At 47.5% G+C, this 25,465-nt stretch overlaps 1 protein-coding gene across 1 annotated transcript in view; it reads right to left on the bottom strand.

Moving 5' to 3' along the window:
- LOC119975530 (zinc-binding protein A33-like) overlaps positions 1 to 25,465 on the bottom strand; it is a 556,168-nt gene that overhangs the window by 75,528 nt on the left and 455,175 nt on the right. The window contains exons 91-95 of the mRNA XM_038815321.1: positions 18,283 to 18,309; positions 17,984 to 18,019; positions 16,915 to 16,941; positions 7,530 to 7,556; positions 2,113 to 2,133 (exon numbers count right to left, since the gene is read on the bottom strand). Of these exons, the coding sequence (XP_038671249.1) occupies positions 2,113 to 2,133; positions 7,530 to 7,556; positions 16,915 to 16,941; positions 17,984 to 18,019; positions 18,283 to 18,309 (138 nt within the window). The remainder of the gene's footprint in view (positions 1 to 2,112; positions 2,134 to 7,529; positions 7,557 to 16,914; positions 16,942 to 17,983; positions 18,020 to 18,282; positions 18,310 to 25,465) is intronic.

The following is a 25,465-nucleotide window of genomic DNA, read 5'->3' as shown; positions in this document are numbered from 1 at the left end:
GCCAGGGTAGAGGGTAGGTGTGGGTAGTGCGCGGGGGGGGGGGGGGGGGGGGGGTGGGGAGGCGCAAATCACGACCACATGTTCTGGGCGGGTCCAAGAATGAGTGGTTTCTGGCAGGAGTTCTTGGGCATGATGTCCATGGCGTTGGGCGTGGCGGTGGTTCTGTGTCCAGAGGTGGCGATATTTGGGGTCAGAAGATCCGGGAGACCAGGGAGTGAGAGAGGTCAATGTTTTGGCCTTTGCCTCCCTGACAGTCCGGCAATGGATTTTGCTAGGGTGGTGGAACTCAGTGCCGCCAAAAGCGGGTGTGAAGGTGAGCGACTTTGGCAGTATTCCTGAAGTTGGAGAAGGTGATGTTCGCCCTGTGAGAGTCTGTAGAGGAGTTCACACCAGCAGGATTTTTTGGTGGGTGTTTAGAGAAGCAAAGGAAGGGCGTCAGGACTCTTCCCCAGAAATAATTCTGGCTGGTCAGATACACTGAAGACTGCCATTCTCGGGCACGCTACACCCTCACCCCCACAACCTTGGACATTGCCTTGGAGAAGGCTGTCCAGAACCCGCAAAGTCTGGGTCAGTCCAAGAACATGTGGGCATTGTTGACCAGGCCTCCCTGACACTTTTCAGATTTGTCCTCCACCTCCAGAAAGAACTTACTCATTTGGGTTCTTGTCAGATGTGCTCTGTGCACCACTTTCAGCTGCATGAGGCTGAGCCTTGCACATGAGGAAGTGGAGTTGGCCCTGCTCAGTGCTCCGCTCCAGAGTTCCCATCCTACTTCCAACCCTAGTTCTTCCTCCCATTTTTCCGGAGTTATATTCAGTGAGGAGCACATCCTTTTTAAAAGTCGTCCGTACAGGTCCCCTCAGTTTTCCCTCCCCAGACTGTCTGCATCCAGTAACTCTTCTGGCATTGTGCTTTGAAGACCTCCCTTTTCAATACAAATGTACCAAGTAGGAGCAAGCGTAGGCCCTCCAGCCTGTCGAACTTGCTCCGCCATTCAGGAAGACCCTGGCTGATCGGATTGTGATATCAACTCTATCTGTCTACACCTCTATCCTTTGTCAATAAACGATATACCTGAGCCTTAAAATATTCAAAGTATATTCAATATCCATTGTAAATAAGGCTGATATTCAATTTGCCTTCCTCATTACCTGCTGTACCTGCCTACTAATTGTTTATGTGGTACATGCACAAGAACACTAGAACTTTCAGAACAGCATTCTCTCTCAATTTGAATAATTTATTTTCCTACTTCTATCACAGCCAAGTCGACAGCTTCGCATTTTTCCACGTTATCCTGCATCCCCATTTTCTTCCCCGCTTGCATAACCTATGGTTGCAGAATCTTTGTGCCCTCCTCCAACCTTGACTTCCTCCCTATCTTTGAGTCGTCAGGAAATGTTCCTTCGACGTCTTTAACCGAAGTGGTCAATGGGGATTGCAAACATTTGAGTCCGCAGCACCGATCCAGGTGGCATTGCACGAAATGAAATGAAATGAAGCACTTATTGTCATGAGTAGGCTTCAATGAAGTTACTGTAAAAAGCCCCTAGTCGCCACATTCCGGCACCTGTCCGGGGATCGAACCGTGCTGCTGGCCTGCCTTGGTTTGCTTTAAAAGCCAGCAATTAGCCCTGTGAGCTAAACCAGCCCAGTTTGCCAATTTGAGAATGATCTCTTAATCCCGAATATGTTTTCTGTTAGTCAGCCAGTCCTCCATCCATGTTAATTGCATCACCGCCAACATCGCCAGCTCTTATCTAACGCAGAAACCTGGAATTCTTCCATTTTACGAAAATCTACAGCCAACCTCGGAAATCCCTTCTCCACTCTCAGGCCTGAATTATTCACAGATACTGAAGCCAACCAGGCTGGCTCAACAGCCATTCAGACATATCAGGGTCTATTCCTCGAACGGTGCTATTTCACTTGGCAATCAAACGAACAGGATTTTCACATAAACCGTACACCGATATTTATTTCCGATCAAATTTTCTGATCAACTTTTAATTCCAGGGGCAAAAATGGCGACATGGCTTCGAACTGATTACGAATAAAAATTAGAATAAAAATATTGCCACTTGTGTATTCAAGAGGAAGGACCATTACCACCAGTATTTGTTTCTTTTTCTGCAAAAAAATGGGAGTGGATGAAAATTTGATGTGTTTGTTTTGATCACATCTTTTTTTACATTAATGTTCGATACAACAGAAGTAGATTCAATGAGGGCAAGAGCGGACATATATAGTCTTCAACGAACAATATCCTGGACTCCCGCTCTTAACACCACCTTCAAGATTGAAGCCCTTCAAGCAGGATGTCACCCTGGCAGGACAACTCTTGAAATTAAATTAAAAACAAAATACTGCAGATATTGAAACCAGAAATAAAAACAGAAAGTGCTGGAAAATCTCAGCGGGCCTGGCAGCATCTGTGGAGAGAGAACAGATTTAGCGTTTAGAGAATAACTCTTCTTCAAGTGAGGAATTAAGTTGGCCCATAACTTGCTGGATCCCCAGCGTCGCATTTGGGGGGTACCCCAATGATGTGCTGGGGAATTCCTTCAGGAAATTCCCGACTAATGTTAACCCGGCAATTGGCCAGAAGTGCTAACTTCCTCTGGACAATTACGCTGGACTCCGGTCTGAGCCAACCGCACCCCCTCCGATCTGAGCCGAAATTCAACCCCCTTCCCCTTGTCTGAACCACTTACCTCTTAATTGTCGCTTTAAACACAAGTCATCGCCGTAAAAAGGGGGCATTTCTTACCTCCATGCCGAGGCAACCGAGGGTGCACGCGCTTCGCTGCCCCTGTCTCACCCAGATTGAGTGAGGAAGGTTGGGCGGGACTGGGGCTTCGGAATTCTAGCATGAAGATTGCATCAGCCGAATATTGTCACTCTGAGGACGTTACGGGCGTGTCTCATCAGCATCCTCTACCTTCAGGGCGAATAATAAAGCACTTCCTTCATTAGATTTCTTTATCTCTCCTTTCCTGACTGTCCTTCTGTCTTTGGAGGCCTAATTCAGAAGCACATAATCACAGAACAGTTACGGTGCAGAAGGAGGCCCTTTGGCCTATCAAGCCTACACCAGCTCACCAAACGAGCATCGTGACTTGGTGCCAGTCTTCTGCCTTTCCCACCTTAATCTCTGCACGCTTTTTATTGAAATAATCATCTAATGCCTTCTCGAATGCCTGGACTGAACCTGCTTCTGCCAAACCTCAGTGCATTCCAGACCTCAACCACTCATAGAATCATGGGCTTTACATTGCGAAGGAGGCCATTTGGCCCATCAAGTCTGCACCGGCTTTGGAAAGAACACCCTACTTAAGCCCACTCCTCCACCCGATCCTCGTAACCCAGTAACCCCACCTAACCTTTTGGACACTAAGGGCAATTTATCACGGCCAATCTACCTAACCCGCACATCTTTGGGCTGTGGGAGGAAACCGGAGCACCCGGAGGAAACCCACAGAGAGGAAGTGCAAACTCCACATGTATAGTCACCCGAGGCTGGAATTGAACCCCAGACCCTGGAGCTGTGAGGCAGCAGTGCTAGCCACTGTGACTCTGTGCCATCAGCATTTGCCTCTTATTAAAACCGTATTCTCTCAGTTTTATTCCTTTTTATATTAAATACATTTATTAAAGGCATTTTGCATATATACATAGAAATATCAGAAAACAACAAAATCACTGATACAAATACACAAGAAAACGGTGGTCTCTGATAACAAGCCCACAATTCACCCCGCCCATTAGTTTTTTCACCCTTATCTGCCCCCCGAAGAAAAAAGAAAATATATAAAACTCGTAACCACACCACCTGACGCCTTATTTCACTGTAAAGAAGTCGTTAAATGGCGTCCAGCTCCGGGTGAACCCCTCCTCTGCTCCCTGTATTCACCTGTAAGGTGAACCCAACCTTTTCCAAGTGCAGGAATTCTGCCAGTTTATTCACCCAACACTCCGCCATTGGCGGCTCTGAGACCCGTCTCCGGGCTATCAAAGAGGCAAAGGCCAATAAATCAGCTTCTCTTCCACCTGGACTCCCGGCTCTTCCAAAACTTCGAATAATGCCACCTCCGGAGACGGGACCACCTCTACACCCAGAATCCCGGACATAACTTCCGAAAACCCCTGCCAGAACCCCTCTGTTTTGGACATGCCCAGAACATGTGGATGTGATTTGCAACCCCCCCCTTCTACCCCCCACACCGCTCGCACCTATCCTCCACCCCTGCAAAGAACTGTCTCATCCTCGCAATCGTCATGTTGGTCCTGTGCACCACTTTCAATTCGATGAGGCTCAACCTCGCACATGATGAGGATGCGTTCACTCTCCGCAGGGCTTCCTCCCACAGCCCAACCTTCACGTCCGCACGCAACCCCTCCTCCCATTTGCACCAGGTCTCCTCCACAGAGCACCCATCAGCTCTCCATAAACGTCTGCCACTTCCCCCTCCCCAGTGACATCTTCAGATAACAGCTTATTTTGTAGCACCAGAAGTGGCAGCCCTGGGCATGACGGAACCTCACCTGAGGGTTCCTGAACCCATTTCCCTTAGGCAACTGATACATCTCCTCCAGCTCTTCCAGGCCCGCAAACCTGTCCCCTGCAAACAATTCCCTGAAGTACTCTATCCTCACCTGCCTCCACCACTAGAACCTCGCATCCAACCACACCAGCACAAACCTGATTATTACAAACCTCACAAATATGATTATTGCATATCGTCAATGCATACCCGTTTGGGTCACTGTCTGTGCAGAGTGTGCACTTTCTCCCCTTGTCTGCGTGGGTTTCCTCCGAGTACTCCAGTTTCCTCCCACAATGTGCAGAATGTCCAGAAGAACCATCGAGACAGGCAGTGCAACTCTGAATGTTGCCCGCACTGGTTCCAGACTTGCAATGCTGAGACAGCCACTGGGCGCTTGGGATACCGGATCATCGAGAATGGGAGCGGTGCCAACATCAGTGCCCAGAAACTACTTCCCCTACACAAAACTGCTTCCATCCACCCCAAACCAACCTCTTCTCCACTGCCCATTTCCTAACCATTGCCATATTTGCAGTTCAGTAGTAATTCAGCAGGCTTGGCAGGGTGAGGCGCTCCTCGCCTTTCCCCCCCAAAACTTCCTCCTTATCCTTGGGGTTTTCCCGTTCTGACAAACATCGAAATTATCCCATTCACCTTCCTAAAAAAGGACTTGGGTCAATGATGGGGAGTTTCCGGAACACGAACAGGAATTTGGGGAGCAGTGTTATTTTAGTCATCTGCACGCGCCCAGCCTGTAACAAGGGCAACACCCCACCACTTAAAGTCCTATTTCATGCCCTCCACCAGTCACGCCAAATTCAGTTCATGCAGCTCGGCCCACCTCCCGCCACCTGTATCCCGAGATACCGAAAGCTGACACCCACCACCCGGGATGGCAGCTCCCCTCACCTGCTCTTCTGCCCTCTGGCATTAATTGGGAACACTTCGCTTTTCCCCATGTACAATTTATACCCATAATCATCTCAAAACTCCCACTGGATCCGAGATATATAAGGAAGGGCACAATAGCATAGTGGTTAGCACAGTAGCACAGTAGACCCAGTAGCACAGCACCAGGGTCCCAGGTTCAATTCTGGGCTTGGGTCACTGTCTGTGCAGAGTTTGCACTTTCTCCACTTGTCTGCGTGGGTTTCCTCCAGGTGCTCCAGTTTCCTCCCACAATGTGCAGAATGTCCAGAAGTCCAAGAATGTGCAGGTTAGGTGGATTGGCCATGCTAAATTGACCTTAGTGTCCAAAACGGTTGGTTGGGTTGGGTTACTGGGATGGGGGGGGGGGGGGGGGCTACGCTTGGGTAGGGTGCTCTTTCCAAGGGCCTGTTCAGACTCGATAGGCCGAATAGCCTCCTTCTGCATTGTAAATTCTAAGATCATCTGCATACAATGAAACTCTCTGTTCAACCCCTCCCTCCTCAATCCCTTTCCAACTCTTCGACACTCTTAGCGCCATTGCTAACGGCTCTACCGCCAGAGCAGAAGACAATGGGCAGAACGGGCATCTATGCTTCGTCCCCCAGTTCAAATCAAAGTATTCTGAACTCTTCCTCTTCATCCGGACACTAGCCATCGACGCCCTGTACAGCAGCCGAGTCAAATTCATGCCCTGGCCAAACCTAAATCGGCCCAAGACCTCCAACAAATACGCTCACTCAACTCGATCTAAAGCCTTCTCCGCATCCATTGACACCAAGGCTTCTACCTTCTGCCCCTCCGAGGGCATCATAATAACATTGAGCAACCTGAGGACATGTTTCAACAGCCGCCCCTTCACAAACCATGTCTGGTCCTCTGCTATCACTCCGGCACATCGTCCTCTGCGCGATGCTAACACCTTCGCTGGCAACTTAGCATCTGCATTTAACAGCAAAATCGGGCGGTACAACCCACACTGCTCCAGGTCCTTATCTTTCTTCACAATCAACAAAATGAATGCCTGTGCCAATTTGGGAGGAAAGATTTACACTGGACTCATCATTCATCCCCACAAACAGCACACTGCTGCACACCAACGTTCTCACAGAACTCTGCCGGAAATCCACCCGGCCCCAGGGCTTCCCTGCCTGCATCGAGCCCACGCAGTCCATCATCTCTCTCAGCCCAATTGGGTGCTCCAACCCCTGCACGTCTCAGTTTAGTTCCTTTTATGACTGGGAACTCCCCCGCTCCCCCTCCCCCAATCCCATCTACTCTGTCCAACTCCCTCCTGACATTGAACATCTCTATTAAATCTACTCCTAGCCTTCTTCTCTCCAAGGAGAATAGATACAACCTTTCCAATCCCAAATTTCTCGTCCCTGGAACCATTCTTGTAAATCTCTCCCACACTCTCTCCAATGCGTCCACATCCTTCCATTAGTGCGATGCCCAGAACTGCACACACTAATCCAGCTGAGGTCGAGTTAATGGCTTGTAGAAGTTCAGCAGAATCACCTTGCTCTTGTACTCTAGACCGCTATTAATAAAGCCCAAATACTTTATGATTTATTCACCGCTCTTTCCACCTGTCCTGCCACTTCCAAACCCTGCATTTTACTGCTCTCCTTCACAAGGCTGTTACCTCGCTCGTAGCCTGCAGACTGTATAAGAGGAATGGAAAGTGAGGTAGAATCGTTCCTTCGGTACCCTGAAGCGCCCCCAGCAAGAACAGACATCAAAGGTGTTGCACAACGTATGAAGAGTAACTGATTCCACTGCATGTTCCACTGCGTTTCAGAAAGTTGGTGAAATGCAGTTTTAGGCTACCCCAGAGGCCTAGGAGGACTGACCACCTGCCATTCTTCCGCCCTATTTTCCCTTCCCAGAATACAATGGAAAGATAAATCGGACGCGTTGTGTGGCGGGCGAACAAACGGCGACTGCCGATTTTTCGCCCACTTTTCAGAGGAGAAGTTATTGGCAGCAACATATTTATTCGCGGATAATTCCGAAGAAAAAATGTCGGATTAAGATTGCATGACTTACTGCATTTCTCACGAAGTTTCACCAGTTCTAAAGGAGTAAAATGCAATTCCACATAGTAAGAAGATTTATACACGCGTGCTTTGATAAATAAGGGAAGTGTGATCTCGCAAAACAAGGTCGTGCACCGCATGGTTTCAGACTCCGTTGCAAGCCGAGGTTATAAAGGTCATAGAACGTGTTCGATCCACACAGTAAGAGCATTTATACATGTCTGCTTTGATAAATGGGGAAAGGCGGATGTCACACAAGGTGCCCTTGAACTACATGGTTTCAGGCCAGATGTATCCATGAACAGTAAAAGGTGACAGTGAGAAAGCTCGAAACCGAAACGAAAGCCAGGAATTTCTATCAATGCACGGCGATACAGTCAGCGATTAGCCAGTGTAAAGCGGCGTGACGGTATTTCATATCTGCACATGGGCTAGTTCCCAACCATGGGCGTGCTGCAGGACAAGCGGACCAAACCCTCGAATAGATCATTTCCAGTTGTAGATTTCGAATCGGCAGCTGAACTTTTCAAACCAGTTTGATTTTCACTTCGGGATTTGAAATGAAAGTCTGCAATTATCTCTCATGACTAAACTGTGGTTACACAATCCCCGGAAGAATGCGAAGCGTTTTATCATCGATAATCCAACATAACTCATTCGCTAATTTTAACTGGACTCGCCAGGCGGGGCATTCCCAGAATCGAGTGGAATGCTGTCCTTGTACACCAACCAATATTAATCTCCATGATGGGGCTTTTAAACCAGAATCGCATCTGATTCCACCAGTTTCCCATAAAGGTAAAAGGTTGAAGTTACACCCAGTGGGGATGCCGCAGAAACGAAAATACTAAAAATGCAGAACATACAAACCAGTGTTAATTTTTCTGATCATATATTTTGATTGAGTATTTTTTGAAAGGAAGGTGCACACGCTTGAGGATTTGCAATTGCATCTTATGGTCTCAGAATATCAACAACATGAACTGCTTAGGTGACATATTTCACAAATGCAGTTACTTTAAAAAAATATATTTTTATTGGCATTTCCCAATTTTAACAGCGTAACAGTTTAACATATAAAGCACATAATATTTACAAGGCATGATGTTTTTTATGTACAAATTTTATACATACCCCTTCTGACGATCCACCCTCCTCCCTGCTCCCCCTCCCTCATCCACCCCCGTTGATAGTCTGGCTCCTTCCTGGCGCCCCCCTTTCGCCCTGGGTGTCGTACTACTGTACTTTGCACTTTTCTTATGTTGTTTCTGTTGTTTAGAGTTTAGAGTTTAGAACAGTACAGCCCCTTCGGCCCTCGATGTTGTGCCGAGCAATGATCACCCTACTCAAGTCAACGTATCCACACTATACCAGTAACCCAACCCCCCCCCCCCCACCCATCCCATCCCATCCCATCCATTAACCTTATTTTTTAGGACACCAAGGGCAATTTAGCATAGCCAATCCACCTAACCCGCACATCTTTGGACTGTGGGAGGAAACCGGAGCACCCGGAGGAAACCCACGCACACAGGGGGAGGACGTGCAGACTCCACACAGACAGTGACCCAGCCAGGAATCGAACCTGGGACCCTGGAGCTGTGAAGCATTTATGCTAACCACCATGCTACCGTGCTGCCCTTGTATTTGTGGGTTCGCTGGCTGGGTGGAGGGGGAGCTCCAAAACCCCTCCTCCCTCGTTCCCCATGTCTCTCTGGCTACTCCCCTGGGGTCCTTCCACTCGTCTCTGCTTCTCCTTTTCTTCCTATTTGCTATTGGCCTCAAACTGGTTTTGTAACAGGCTGATAAATCGCCCCCACGCATTGTGGAAGCCCCTGTGCGAACCTTGCTTGGTGTACCTGATCTTTCTCAGGTGGAGAAATTCCGACAGGTCTGCCAGCCAGTCTGTAGCTGTGGGTGGTGCTGCTGATCGCCAGCCGAGCAGGATTCCCCAGCGTGCGATTGACAAAGCCAATCTGGTCCTATTTGACCACCTCTGATAAGCAGCTCTCCAGTCTCTTAGTCAGGACTTTTGCGGATATCTTTGCATCCACATTGAGCAGCAAAATAAGGTCTATCTTGCTGCTCTATCTTGCTGCTCAAGCTGCCAAGACCGCCAGGACCCACCGGCTCAGAGTCGCCGGTCGGTGCTTTGTCTTTTTTGGCTAGCAGCGATATCATGGCCTGTGTTAGCGTTGGAGGCAGGGTGCCCCTCGCCAGCAAGTCAGCAAACATAATCCATTAGGTGTGGGAGCAGGGTTTCTGCGAATTATTTGGAGAAGTCCGCCAGGAACCATCAAGTCCTGGTGCCTTTCCTGCCTGCATGGAGTTAATACTCTCCTTGATCTCTCCCGGTCCTAATGCTGCTTCTAGCTCCCGTCACCTATCATTCCCCACGACTGGCATGTCCAGTCCATCAAGGCACTGTTTCATCCCTGTTTCCCCATTGGGGGCTCAGGAATGTACAGCCCTCGGTAGAAGGCCTAAAATGTGTGGTTGACCTATTTTGGTTCAGCTAACAGTCCGCCTCTGCTGTCCTTCACCTTTGCTATCCCCCTCATGGTTGCCTGCTTTCTCAGCTGGCGAGCCAGCAGGCGGCTAGCCTTCTCTGTGTTCGGAGAAGGTCCACCATGTCTGGGAGTGTTGGTACACGGCCTTCCTGGTGGGCAGCAGGTTAAAGCCCATTTGTAGCTTTTTTGTCTCCACCTGAAGGCCTATGTTCGGAGCATCGGGGTACTTTCTGTTGACTTCCAGGATGAAGTCGATCAGTTATTGTCTGGTCGTCTTCTATTCCCTGTCTCTACGTGCCTTGTAGGCTATAATCTCTCTAATCACCGCTTTCAGTGCCTCCCAGAGCGTGAAGTATTTGTACTTGAAGTGATGTACTTGTCTATGGCGTGTGATATTTTCTGGCAGAACACCTTGTTGGTCAGTAGGTCCATGTCCAGCCTCCATGCAGGACGTTAGGGGACAGCCTGTCGCCAACCTGACATTCATGCAGTGTGGAGCATGGTCGGAGATGACTTTTGTGGCATATTTTGCTCTTACTATTTCTGGAAGCACCCGTTTCCCAACTGCAAAGAAGACAATGCTTGTGTATACTTTGTGCACAGGCCCCCATCTGCTCCATAAAAGTTCCCAGTTTCCTGGCCATGTCTGTCTTTTATTCCATTTTGGTGTTTGACTGGTCCGTCAGTGGGCCCTCTCCGCAGTTGAAGTCGCCCCCCATAATCAACAGGTGTGTGTCGATGTCGGGGATTTCCGGCATGGTCTTTTTTAAGACGTCCATTTGATCCCAGTTGGGAGCATACACATAAACCAGAACTACCGGTGTCCCATCTAGGAAACCACTGACCATAATATACTGTCCCCCTTGATCCGTAACCGTCTCCGTTGCTGTGAACACTGTCCTCTTGGTAATCAGTATGGCTACTCCCCCAGCCCTCATCCCATAACACGGGTGTCGGACCCACCCAGCCCTTTGTTACCCACAGTCTCTCTTTCTCACTCAGGTATGTCTCTTGCAGGAAGACTATGTCGGCTTTCAAACTTCTTAAGAGGGCGAAAACTCTGGATCTTACCATGGACGTTAAGGATCCTGACATTCCAGGTGATGATCCGGTGTTTGTTATTGTCCCCGGTTCCTGTGGGATCAACTATACTTACCTGATGGACGCGCACCTGTGTTCCAGTGTTCCACTTTGTTAGAGGGCCCATCTGTGAATCACTGTATGCACCTGTATTAGGAGATGTAAGGTAGGACCTGCACTACAGGGTCGCCGGTAGTCCCTGCTGTCTAGCTCCGCCCATAAGGAGCCATATAAATATGCCTGTCCTCCTCTGATCTGCCATTTCGCCAGCTGCAGCAGGAGGCTATGCAAGTGACTGTAATGAAGCCACAGCTGTACCAATCTGAGTCTTTTGTACAATTGATCGTGCATCAATTTATTACAGTCAGGTTTACTAAGAAATGGATATCAGAGTCAAACCAGATCGCCTGCAGCTGGATCCGCACTCGCCCGATGCCAGAAAGGACTTTAATCACTGGCTGGCTTGTTTTGAGGCCTACATCAATGCTGCGAACCCCACGCCGACAGAAGCTCAGAAGATTCAGGTCTTATACTCAAGGTTGCGCTCCAACGTGTTCCCATTGATCCAGGACACCCCGAGTTATGCGGAAACAATGGCACTCCTAAAAGAGAACTACGCACAGAAAGCAAACACGCTTTTCACCAGGCACGTAGTCGCCACTCGCGCTCAACTCCCTGGTGAGTCTATCGAAGACTTCTGGTGGGCTCTGATCCCACTCGTATGGGACTGTGACTGTCAGGCCATTACGGCCACTGAACACTCCAATCTCCTCATGCACGAAGCGTTTGTAACAGGGATTGCATCACACCCCATCCGACAACGACTGCTGGAAGGGGCCACACTCGACCTAACAGAGACAAAAACTTTAGCGCTCTCCATGATGATCGCATTTCGTAACGTCCAGGTCTAACCCACTCGTAGTGCATTCCACCCGTCCTGCCCCTTCTGGACACCAAAAATGACCCCCCCCCCGGCTGGGGCCCTGCCTACTCAATACGCCTGCGTCGCCCGCCAATCCGCGCACACGGGGTCCCCGCTGCTACTTCTGTGGTCAGCAGAAGCACCCCCATCAATGCTGCCCGGCCCGCACCGCCACTTGCAAGTCCTGCGGTTAAAAGGGCCACTTTGCAGCTGTGTGCCAGGCCTGCGCAGTTGCCGCTATCTCACCCACAATCGCCCCCTCCCCCCCTGCCGAACGCACAATGGACGCCACCATCTTCTCCTCCCGGGACCACGTGCGACCAGTGGGCGCTGCCATCTTCTCCCCAGGTCCACGTAGGGCCAGTGGGCGCCGCCATCTTCTCCTCCCAGGGGCATGTGTGGGCAGTCGATGCTGCCACCTTCTCCTCCCAGGGTAAGGTGCGGCCAGTGGGTGCGTAATCCCCCCCTCAGTCCACGTGCGGCCCATGGCCGCCGCCATCTTGCCCCGCCCCCGCAACATGCGCTCCATGGGCGCCACCATTTTGTTCCCTACAGGACCACTGGATGCCGCCATCTTGTCTCCCCTACGGGACTGGAACGCCAGATCTCGGTCGCCGACGCGCCCCATCTGAAACCAGGAATGACCACCTGCAGCTCGCCTCGATGACACTGGACCAGCCTCGTCCTCACAACCTGGCCACCGCTTCGACAATGGTGAAAATCAGCGGAGACGCGACCTGTTGCCTACTGGACTCTGGGAGCACTGAAAGCTTCATACACCCAGATACGGTAAGGCGCTGCTCTCTCCCAGTCCACCCCGCCAACCAACGGATCTCCCTGGCCTCCGGGCAAGACCTTCATCAGGTCCGAAGTCCAGCGGGTGCTTCGGGAGGGTATCATCGAGGCCAGCAATAGCCCCTGGAGAGCTCGTGGTAGTAGTAAAAACGGGGGAGAAACTCAGAATGGTCGTGGACTACAGCCAGACCATCAATCGGTACATGCAGATCGACACGTACCACCTCTCATGCATATCTGAGATGGTCAATCAGATTGCGCAGTACCGGGTCTTCTCAACAATTGACCTGAAATCCGCCTACCACCAGCTCCCCATTCGTAAATTGGACCGTCCATACACTACCTTCGAGGTGGACAGTCGGCTCTATCACTTCCTTAGGGTTCCCTTCGGCGTCACTAACGGGGTCTCGGTCTTCCAAAGGGAGATGGACCGAATGGTCGACCGGTACGGCCTGCAGTCCACGTTTCTGTACTTAGTCAATGTCACCATCTGCGGCCATGACCAGCAGGACCATGAAGCCAACCTTGCTAAATTCCTCCGCACCGCCACTCTCCTCAGCCTTACGTACAACAATGAGAAATGTGTGTTCCGCACAATCCGCCTAGCCATCCTCGGCTATGTAGTCCCAAACGGACTTCTGGGACCCGATCCCGAATGCATGCGCCCCCTCATGGAGCTCCCCTCTCCCACTGCCCCAAGGCCCTTAAACGCTGCCTGAGGTTCTTCTCCTACTAAGCCCAGTAGGTCCCAAACTATGCGGAAAAGGCCTGCCCACTCATAGTCCACTCAATTCCCCCTTGCGGCCGAGGCACAACACGCCTTCATTCAGATCAGAGCAGATATAGCCAAGGCCAGGATGCATGCAGTAGACGAGGCACTCCCCTTTCAAGTAGAAAGCGACACTTCAGACATTGCCCTTGCCACCACTCTAAACCGGGCAGGCAGACACGTGGCATTCTTTTCCCGCACACTTCATGCCTCTGAAATTCGGCACATCCGTCGAAAACGAGGCCCAAGCTATCGTTGAAGCTGTGCAGCATTGGAGGCATTACCTGGCCTGCAGGAGACTCACTCTCCTCACTGACCAACGGTCGGTAGCCTTCATGTTCAACAACACACAGTGGGGCAAAATCAAAAATGATAAAATCTTGCGGTGGAGAATCGAGCTCTCCATCAATAATTACGAGATTTTGTATCGCCTCAGCAAACTCAACAAGCCCCCCAACGGCCTTTCCCAGGTACATGTGCCAGTGCACAAGTAGACCGACTACGGGCCCTACACGACAGCCTTTGTCACCCGGGGGTCACACGACTGTACCACCTCGTCAAAGCTCGCAATCTGCCCTACTCCATCGAGGAAGTATGGACAGTCACCAGAGACTGCCAGGCCTGTGCGGAGTGCAAGCCGCACTTCTACCGGCCAGACCGCGTGCGCCTGGGTGAAAGCCTCCTGCCCCTTTGAACGCCTCAGCGTGGATTTCAAAGGGCCCCTCCCCTCCACTGACCGCAACACATATATCCTCAGTGTGGTCAATGTGTTCTCCAGATTCCCCTTCGCCATCCCATGCCCCGATATGACCTCTGCCACCGTCATCAAGACCCTCAACACAATCTTCGCTCTGTTCGGTTTCCCCGCTTACATCCACAGTGACAGGGGATCCTCATTCATGAGTGATGGGCTGCGTCCGTTCCTGCTCAGCAGGGGTATCGCCTCCAGCAGGACGACCAGCTACAACCTCCGGGGAAATGGGCAGGTAGAGAGGGAGAATGGAACGTTTTGGTCCAGCTGTCCCTACAGTCCAGGAACCTCCCAGCCACTCGCTGGCAGGAGGTTCTCCCTGATGCACTACACTCCATCCGGTCACTACTGTGCACCGCCACAAATAACACACCCCATGAACGTGCTTTTACCTTCCCCAGGAAGTCCACATCCAGGGTGTCGCTCCCGACTTGGCTTGCAGATCCAAGACCGGTCCTTCTACGTAGGCACGTCCGACTCCACAAGGCGGACCCCTTGGTGGATAGGGTACACTTGCTCCATGCCAACCCCCAGTATGCCTACGTGGAGTTCCCCGATGGCCGCCAAGATATTGTCTCCCTCAGGGAACTGTCTCCCTCAGATTCCACTCCAACACACTCTCCCACCCACGTGCCACCCTCCCCTACTCCGGCGGTCCCAACATTAACCCCACCAGGTCCATCCCTCCTTCCCCTGCCCACGCAAGACGCCGAGGAAGATTTCTGCATGCTCCCGGGATCATCCGACTGCTGGCCAGCACCAACACCGCCAGCACCAATGTTGGTGACACCAGCACTGCCAGCACCGACATCGCCACCACTGTTACGTCGCTCCCAGCGAACCGACAATGCACCGGATTGACTTAACCTCTGACGGGCACCGGACCATGAAAATGGACATTTTTTTTCCCTCCCCACTGCAAATTATTTGCAAAACTGTGTATAATTCCACGCCACCTCCCCGCCAGACTCATTTTTAACAGGGGTGAATGTGGTGAACCACTGTGTGCACCTGTATTAGGGGATGTAAGGTAGGACCTGCACTACAGGTTCACCGGCAGCCACTGCTGGCTAGCGCCGCCCATAAGGAGCTGTATAAATATGCGTGTCCAGTAGGAGGCCAAGCATCTGACTGTAATAAAGCCACAGTTGTACCAATCTGAATCTTTCGTGCAATTGATCATGCATCACCGTGCAAAGTTGCCGTTCTCACCATGAGGCCGGGCCCATGCACTCCGGGGTTTGCCTCTGTTCAAGGGGTCGCCCAACATGGCCGCCAACTATGTGTACACCATGTGGGTGCACGCCTGCACTCAAGGCTCTCCCTTTGTTTAGGGACCCTCCAAAGTGGCTGCTTGCGGTGCCATTTTGTTCGCTCAACCTGTGCCTTAGCTGCTGAAGCCAATGTGTAAACCAACCCTTTTCCCCCATTGTGTTCCCTTTGTGTTCCTTCCGCACCCGCCTCTGTTATAACCCTCGTGTCGCCCCGACCCATCTTCCCCTAAGCGTTCATCTTCCCTGTCCCTGTATCCCCCCTCTTCCCCCAACCTGCAGAATTATTAAGGAGCACTAATGGCACTGTTCCATCCAAGCTGTGTGCACGCACGCTTATGCAGCAACATGTTGGGTACTGACAGTTTCCCCACAGATTGCTCATTTTAAAACATCGGACTTGCAAGACAGAAGAGAACAATGCAATGGAATATAGAGGTCTACACGTACACGGGAACGCATGCACGCACACACAAATACACTCACAGATCTGCATGCACTCTCACACGCACAACTACACACACATTCACACAAATGCACACACACACAATATAACATAGGATCTCACGCACAAAAAAGCATGTCCACTCTCTTTGTCCCCCGCACAAATACACTTTCTTTCACGCACACACACTGGTACACACACAGGTACATGCACTCTGTCACGCACAAATGCACACTCTCGCACACAAATACACACTCTCACACGCACACGCACAGACACCCACACACAGGACACACGACACAGGCCCCCAGGACGTGGTGAATTCTGGGACAGTTGGTGGCTGCAAAAAATAATTTGCATAATTTCCGGTGGTGTCCTTCTAGAAATGAATATCTTGGCAATGAGGCACCAGAGCGCTGTAGATGTCCGCGTAACCCAATCCCAGTAAACGTCATCATCTTTAGAGAGGAGGGGTTAAATAATTTCGCTGAAAAGAAAATCAGGAGATGGAAGCTGATGGACGGTAGGCGCTCTGTTATTGAGCATTTATGGGATTTGCTTGGGATCACATGTTTATTAATCGGGAAATAAAGAAGAACACTCTTTCACACAAGCAGCGGACAATCTGTGGGCTTGAAAGACAAACAACGTTTGTCTGTTGGATACTTCAGCAGGTCAACATTTCCTTGCAGATTTACACAAAATGTTTCAAACTGGTACCCCGTGTTATGCTCCGATGGTTCTTAGATATCCAGGAACTGTTATTTTTACGTAACCTCATAAATCCAATTTCACCCTTTTAGGCATGAATACAGCAGATACGTATATTTCCACCAAAGAGAGGCTATTTACCTTCATTTTTCAAAGCCAGGAGATCCTCTGTCGAAAATGAGGCACAAGTCAGAAAAGTTGCGACTTCAGTTGAATGGCGAATCTTGTGGGTTGTACAAAAGGGCGGGCGGGCGGCCACCCATTGTTCCCCCCCCCCCCCCAAGCAAAGTTCAGCTCTAACCCCATGGCAAACACTGTTTGGGTGAATGAAGAATTGGGTGATTAGAATTAGTAAAGGGGGAGTTCGAAGGAAAGCTCCAGTGCATTCGAATGTAGAGCACATGTTAGCAAAATGCTTATCGCCACGGATCTAAGATCAGCAAGAAGGCTGCAGCAAGGCCTTGGTTTTGATTACATCAGGGCAAACAATCTCTAGCTAGGAGGAGATGAAATGAAAATCGCTTATTGTCACGAGTAGGCTTCAATGAAGTTACTGTGAAAAGCCCCTAGTCGCCACATTCCGGCGCCTGTTCGGGGAGGCTGTTATGGGAATCGAACCGTCCTGCTGGCCTGCCTTGGTCTGCTTTCAAAGACAGCGATTTAGCCCAGTGTGCTAAGTAGCCCCTAAAATGAAATTAAAATCACTTATTGTCACAAGTAGACTTCAAATGAAGCTACTGTGAAAAGCCCCTAGTCGCCACATTCCGGCTCCTGCTCGGGAAGGCTGGTACAGGAATTGAACCGTGCTGCTGGCCTGCCATGGTCTGATTTCAAAGCCAGCGATTTAGCCATGTGCTAAACGGCCAAACAACTGGGTGAAGATTCAACAATAAATACATCGTCAAGATCAAAATTTTAAACTATGTTCCGTGTACTGAATGATTGTATAAACAGTGTGCATCTGCAACTTAATGGAAAAATTGTATCCAAATGCACGCCCTGTCAACGCTGTGTGAGAGCCCAGTGCTGTATGAGAGGACAATGCTGATTCGGAAATTTCTCTGGGCCAGTGCTCTCTCGTCTTGAATGTATGCACAAAGGACTCTAACCTGTCGCTGGGTCTACTGTGATTAGTGGGACAAAGTCCATACATATTTGAAAGTGTGAACCCCTCTAACAAATTGCATTAGCTGAAAAAATATCTTCTCACCAATGTCTTTCTGAATGTTTGTCAATTTTTCAAGTTCTGAAACAAACACACAGTGATCTCCCTTTGAGTTCATCTGGCTTGCAATCCATTCAGCTTCATTTCCAATAGCATCTTTTAGAACCCGCAAAGCGGACAAGTATTATACCTCTGAAGCGACAAGGAAGCATATTTAAGAGGGAGCGCTACTATCTTTTTTTTTTTAGCATATTAGGGGAAGAAGGAGGTAGGTGATCTACCACCAGGTATTTGCTCACTTAATTTCCCTTGTAAATGGATTTTACTGCAAATAAAATATTTACCACTCTGAGCTTGACGTATCCTTGTGTCTGCATGATAGAAAAAGAATAGAAAATCAATGAACATTGCTGAAATAATCTGTAGCACTGCTACTCTTACACAGCTGGACAATTGTTTACTTTGCCTTGTGATATGAACGTGGATTGGCCATTATCGTCTAAATGGTCAATTGAATTCGACATGTAAGCTGAAAATATTGCTTATTAAGCAAGCTCTCAGTTGTAACGGTGACCAAAATCCACTTAGTGGAAAGAATTATACAAAGCAAGCAGGTTAAAGGTCAGTCATTCTTTTCCTTCATTGCAATGCTGGTCCATGTCACGCATTAAACTTAAGTTTCTTCTATCAATCAAGCAAGCAAGCCGCCCAAATCAAAACATCTTAAAATCTAAATCAATTGAATTCGTTACCGCAGAAGGCTGCGCATTGAGTAAATTTAAGGAAGTGTTAGGTAGATTATTGATTAGTGTTGGGGGACATTTTCTGATACTGAAAATTGAAATTAGTTTAAGGAACAAGAAAGAAATTTGAGTAACATTAAAGGAAATAATAAATAAAGTTTGAGATCACGTAAAATATGCAAATGGCATCATTCTAAGTTCTCCACTCATTCTCGGCCCCCCTTAGGTTCTGTACAAAATTTTACAGCACGCAGGTTATTTGTAAAAAAAAAGTCTCTATGAATAGCTAATGCCTATGAAATCAATCAGTGGAAATTGAACGAAATGGAAAAATATAGATAATGTTTTTATGATGAAGGAGAATGGAAGATTTTTTTCTCAATATTTTAATTAAGCGATTGTGAAACTGCTGTCTCTCTGAGAATCTGTAGCCATGAGGGAGGGCTAACAGTTAACTTTTGCATTTCCGAGCTGTGAGAATGTGTGTGTTTGGTTTCTGAATGTTCATATATCTCTGCTAAGATTTATCTTCTGAGAAGTAACCTTGAGTTTGTAATTTGGAACTTTAGAACAGGAACCATAAGGATTTTTACTTAACTAATTTTGGTTAAAGCACTGAAGTGCTACGTTTCCTTTCTGAATGTGGTGGTATTTGTGTGTCGTCTGATAGTGTGATTTAAAGATCATAGCTTGAGTGTTTTCAGTATAATTAACAATTTTTTACTGACAAAGGTTATCATTGACATTTCCAGGGTAATTTTGATACACGAGGAATTTTAATCAGGAGACAAATTTACGTATGTAAGAATAAGAAAATATTAGTTTTGTGGTGTTTATTGGAAGTTAGGATAGTTGAAATGCATACGATAGTTGAAATACATTTGACCAATCCGGAGTTGGATTAGTCCAGGTTTAAACCTTCCCTGACACAACGCAGATGTATTAATTCTGAGATTCCAGAATTAAATTTAAAGGTCAGATGGGCAAATAAAATATGTCCATGATCATGTTTCTTTTTTAAACAAAAGAAGGTGGTGACAAAATGACGTCTGGTAGAGAACTCTTACTCCACTCCTTTTCAGACCAGCAGAGAATTGGCCCGTACTTGTTAATGCCTGGATTTTGTCTCTCTTGTGGGGACCATGAATTGGATTCAGTTGAATTGGATTTTGGAGCAGGCGAGGAGCTGGATTAGGGGTTTGCCCCTGTCCATACTCTGAGCTCTGGCTTTGTAATTCTGATAAGTAATAAAAAAACAGCTGAAGATGTATTTTTAATTGGACATTACAAATCTTAAGTTTTGAATTGTCAGATATATTGAGATTAGTTAACCCACTCTGTCCCAAGCAGAATGGATCTTTTGTGTTTTACTTTACAAGTAACTGCAAGTGGAACAATATTTGCAGTCGCTTCAGGAATTTCAGATAATTGAGTTATTGCAAACTGGCTAACTAAATGGAAACAAGTATGTCAGAGTCGGGTTCCTGGGCAACAGAATCAGGCGCGTAACCACGAGAAAAATAGATATGAAAATGTGGTAAAATATGAGAACTACTAACCCAGAATAACAGACGTGCTCGGCCCATACAGAAATAGCTTTATACGGACAACACCTAACACCTGGTGACGATCAGGACACTTTTCCACTTTTCCTTTACATTTTTAGATTAAACGTTCAAAAAAGTCTGGAACGACAGCAGCTGCTGTGGGGACTTGTGATGGCTCTTGAGATCTCAGAACAACTACAAGCACATAAGAGCGCAGGAGCATTACTGATTTCACAACAGACACAGGATGGATGTAGCTATATGAACTATGATGCTTTACAAAATTTTATTGATGGGATGTGCATCCCAGCAGCCAGTGACTGGAACAATGGTAGAACTTATTATAATGCGTGGCTGCAGATACATGCGGAGAAAGACAGCAGATGTGTATACAAATTGTCTCTGTACTTCTCGTGGGGTTCAGGTATTGTTTATAATATGAAATAAATATGCATAGTGTGTTAAGCATAACAAATGCACGGTGTTATGAAGCAGGCTGCCAATGACACGGGTGCCACTAGATTTTGAGAGCATGACAACCTACACAGGGTTAGAGGAGGCATAATCAATGATGCAATGACATGACTTAACACGTAGACTTCTAAGATAAAATCGCTGGACATACAAAGGTTCAATGCAAAGGTGGAACAACTTACAGCAATAAGGAATATTAGAGAAAGCAGAGAAAGGTCGAGACAGCTTTGGAGAAGAAGGCCTAGATATACAATTGAATAGGACAACAGTGTTAGGTGCACACACTAAGACATTCTACAATAATTAACAAACTCATTGACAAAGAAATGGAGAAAGCCGGAAGGCTCTGACAGGGGCAGCTAAGCCACAACCTTGATGCGATCTAAAGGGGGGAGGTGTCTGATTGAATAGACAGCCCGCAACTGGCTAATCTTGCCAAATGACAAGGGACGCTGGATAACCGTACTCTGAGGGGAGTTACCAGAGTATACTGAGTGATCCCTGACTGCAACATGGACGAGATAGCGGGGGTAGAGATGGTCCTGATGATCCCTATCATCACACCGGATTCAGGGCCATCCCTCAGATCCCTCACAACGAACTGGCGAACATTGGAATCGTACGGGCTAACACCTCCCTCAGGTACTATCTCATCGAGACCTCTGCTATACGCAGGAATAATATAATGGATCTCCCTCACTGGGTGTAAACAGAAGGGGGACATTACTGCGTGCCCCGACCCGGTGGGACAGGCAGAGATGGACGAATGTGAGTTAATCAGAACTCATGGTTGTGTCTTAGCGATTACACCTACCCTCATGCATTTTGTTTATGGAGGAAAAGGAAAATACTGCAACTCCGCCACGTAACCTCCTATCACTATAACTTTTGTACCCCTTTGGCCCACCACTATGGGCATAGCAAGGATCTTAGCCTTTTAAAGAGCCAGAGCTGGTCCCACACCTTGCAGAAACTCTGACGGAACGAGGACTCAAGTTTGGTCAATCAGTTAAGCTTTACCACCACTTACCGAAAAAACAATCCATGCTTTGCAAAAAAACACAGAGGAACTACTTCAGAGTGAAAGTTGGTGGCAGAGAGTGTGGGACTGTTAGATGAGCTTACTTGGAAGCTGCTATGAATAACATCATTTAATGACAGACAGCAGAGTTAGTCAGGGAGACAGGAATGATTGATATCAAGGCATTAAATGTGACATACACGGGTTCGTTTAAGGGGTGATCTTTGAATCACATGCATGGTGTATGTACGGAACATCTGGAAGGTTACATGCCCCAATGGCCTGATTAAAACGCAGCCTGCTGCACATAGCGAATCATCGTGGTCATCTGGGATTCAGTAAACTTCTTCCAGGACCAAAAGGAGGAATGTTGGGGAACATTTTCTTCTACTGGATTATGGTATAAGTTATAGGTGGCTCTGTAACTTTGCTCCTATATTACTTTTGAATAGTTCTGCTGAAACAAAAGTTACTCGTTGTCTTAGATGCCCGTTTAGAAGAGGCAATTTGTAGAAATAGATAGTGTATATACAATGCTCGTTAATATCAGAAAGGACAAATGGCTGTTAGCTATTACAGCAATACTAAAGACACAAAATGGCTGAACTAGCCACATTCCTGAACAATAAGTTAAAAACTGTCTATACTACCTCATGAGAACCAAGCGTGGGTACTTATTGGGAGTATCTCAACAGCTGCTGATAACAGCTTCACAGAACAAGGAATGCAATGTATCCATAATAGCTCAAGGTCCCCAGCTGTAGACAGGACATATCCTTTTAGTTTTAAATGACTTCTGTATGAAGTTAGGAGCGGGTAAGACAACACCCACTTTAACCATATATGTGACAACTGGGGTGCGAAGAAAATTGATTGACTGCATGTAATGAATTGTGATGCGAATATAGTTGATTGATTGTATGTAAATGAGAATGCAACTAATTCCGCCCCTTGAATCTGTATATTAACCCAATGCGAACTTCAGCTCAAGTGAGAAAGAGTGCTGTCTAAAGACTGTGGACCCACGGGCCTTTCTCCCAGATCTTATATAATAAGTTGCTTCTTTACTCACTCAAAAAGGCCTATGAGTGAATTTTCACCTCTAACAATTAGTAATGGGGTGAAAGCTTACGGAGAATGGGCAGGACGGTGCAAATGAGGCCATGGTTAGGTCAGTCATGATCATATTGAACGGTGGAGCATGCTCGAGACGTTAAATTGTCTACTCCTGCTTCTCGGTCATATGCTCTAATAAATAACTTTTCTGCCTAATTCTACCTTCCAACACTTGGTCTGTGGCCCTATGGCAACAGTACTGCAAACACAAACCTGGTGTTCTTGATTAATAAGGGGACCAAGGGACTAACTCTGAGGAAAAGGCAGGCGAATGCGGGTGAGGAACATATCAGCTCTGATCGAATGGCGGAGCAGATTCGATGGGCCGAATGGCCAAATTCTGATCCTATATCTTATGGTCTTAATACATCTGAAACTGTCCCGGATAGGAATACACTTAACTTGGGAATGCAAGTATCATTATTTTCCATATTATACTCCACCTGTCAATATTCTGCCAGTGGCTTATCGATATCGCTTTGTAGACTCGTTGCATACTCCTCGCAATCTCTTTTGCTACCTATTTTTATATGGACAGTAAATGTGGCTACAATATACTCCGGCACTCAAGGCCTCCACTTAGGTCTTTAATATAGCTCATAACTCGTTCAGGTTATCATACTGATCCCGTGGCACTGGACCAGGTCCAGTTTTCCAACCTGAACATGATCCATTTAACATAGAACATAGAACAGTACAGCACAGAACAGGCCCTTCGGCCCTCGATGTTGTGCCGAGAAATGATCACCCTACTCAAACCCACGTATCCACCCTATACCCGTAACCCAACAACCCCCTCCCCCCCTTAACCTTACTTTTTTAGGACACTACAGGCAATTTAGCATGGCCAATCCACCGAACCCGCACATCTTTTGACTGTGGGAGGAAACCGGAGCATCCGGAGGAAACCCACGCACACACGGGGAGGATGTGCAGACTCCGCACAGACAGTGACCCAGCGGGGAATCGAACCTGGGACCCTGGAGCTGTGAAGCATTTATGCTAACCACCATGCTACCGTGCTGCCCTAACTCAACCTGACTCAATTTCCTGTTATTGAGCTAATTCTCTCTCCATGCTAATATATTACCAACCCCAACACCACAAACTCTTTTATGTTGCATCTCATCGAGTTTATTTTGCTAATGGAAGATGTGAAGCTAACAGGCCCGTAGTTTCTTACTTTCTATCTCCCTCCGTTCTAGAATAGAAGCGCGGCATTTGCAGTTTTACAATCCATTCGGGCATTCCCAGAATCTAGGAAATTTTGGGCGATTATAACCAAAGGGTCCACTATCTCTGCAGCTACTTATTTAAAAACCCGAAAGTGAAGCCTATCAAGTCTCGGGACCAGTAACTCTTTTAGTTGCATTAGATTTCCGGAAAACCTTTATTTAGTTGTAATGATTGTTTTATGTTTCACTCTCCATTTGGCCTCTTCATTTTCTATTTTTCTTGGGATGCTTTTTGTTTCTTTACTGTAAAAGTCGGCACAAAGTACTGGTTTGAAGTCTCTGTCATTTCCTCAGTTTCCATCATTAATTCCACAGATTCATCCTCTTCGTTTTTGACACTTGTAGAAGCTTCTACTCCCCGTTTTCATTATTCAAACCAGGTTTATCATATTCTTATTTCTGCTACTTTTTCTTAGTCAACCTTTGCTGGTTTCTAAAATATGTGGAATCTTCTAACCTACTGCTTATCTTTGCAACGTTGTAAACTTTTTATTCACATTTGATACTGTCCTTAGTTCCCTTACATAGCGATGATGGTATTTTTTCTCAATGGAATATATCTTCCTTGCAAGCTATGAAATATCTCCTCAAAGGTCTGCCACTGCTTCTCTATCGTCTCACCCTTTGATCTATCTCGGAGTCCACCTTAGCCAACTCTTTCTTCATACCTTTGTAATTGTAATTATTCATTTTAAGGCATCAGTCCCACATTTCTTACCCTCAAACTTAAGTTAAAATCCTATCATATTATAATCGTCCTTCCTCAGAGGATCCTTTGTAATGAGACCCTTATCCAATCCTGTTGTATTATATATTGCTAGGTTGGTTGCAGAACATGTTTTTCCTGTGAACGGTTCTGAATTTACTCTATGAACCCATGATGCAAGTTTCCTTTGACAACTTGATTCGTTAAAATCTCATGAACATTACAATTTTCTCCAATTTGTGCAGTATATTTCTTACTAATCACCCGTCAATTATTGATTTATACTCTGTCCTACGCGACGTGATGGCCAAGGAAGGTGCTTTCATAACGCGGCCAAACAGATTGAGTGTGTCAACCTGCAAATCCTTCCAACTTGCCAATGGCCGGCGTTAACAGTTAGATAATTCAGGCCAGTCGTGCTTGATATGGAGTGGCGCACCCTCAAACTAGAAGCCTCGAACGACAGACTAGTGGCCTATTCCTGGAATTACGATCTATGGAAACAGGCAAAAGTCTGCCTTAGTGCACCACTGGGTGAGGGAAGAGATTCGGAATAATGAACTTACTCATCAGGATCCTATAATGTTGTCCTCTCCTACTTCTTATGCCCATTCAATTAACCCTACATCTTGATCACCTTGCAAGGCAGCCTCTCTAATGGCGCCCGCCGTATATCCATTTATCC

This window comes from Scyliorhinus canicula, chromosome 13 (genome assembly GCF_902713615.1).
Source record: "Scyliorhinus canicula chromosome 13, sScyCan1.1, whole genome shotgun sequence".
Classification (NCBI taxonomy): Eukaryota; Metazoa; Chordata; class Chondrichthyes; order Carcharhiniformes; family Scyliorhinidae; genus Scyliorhinus; species Scyliorhinus canicula.
Note: the sequence above shows the minus strand (reverse complement) of the source record. Positions and strands in the feature narration are given on the sequence as shown.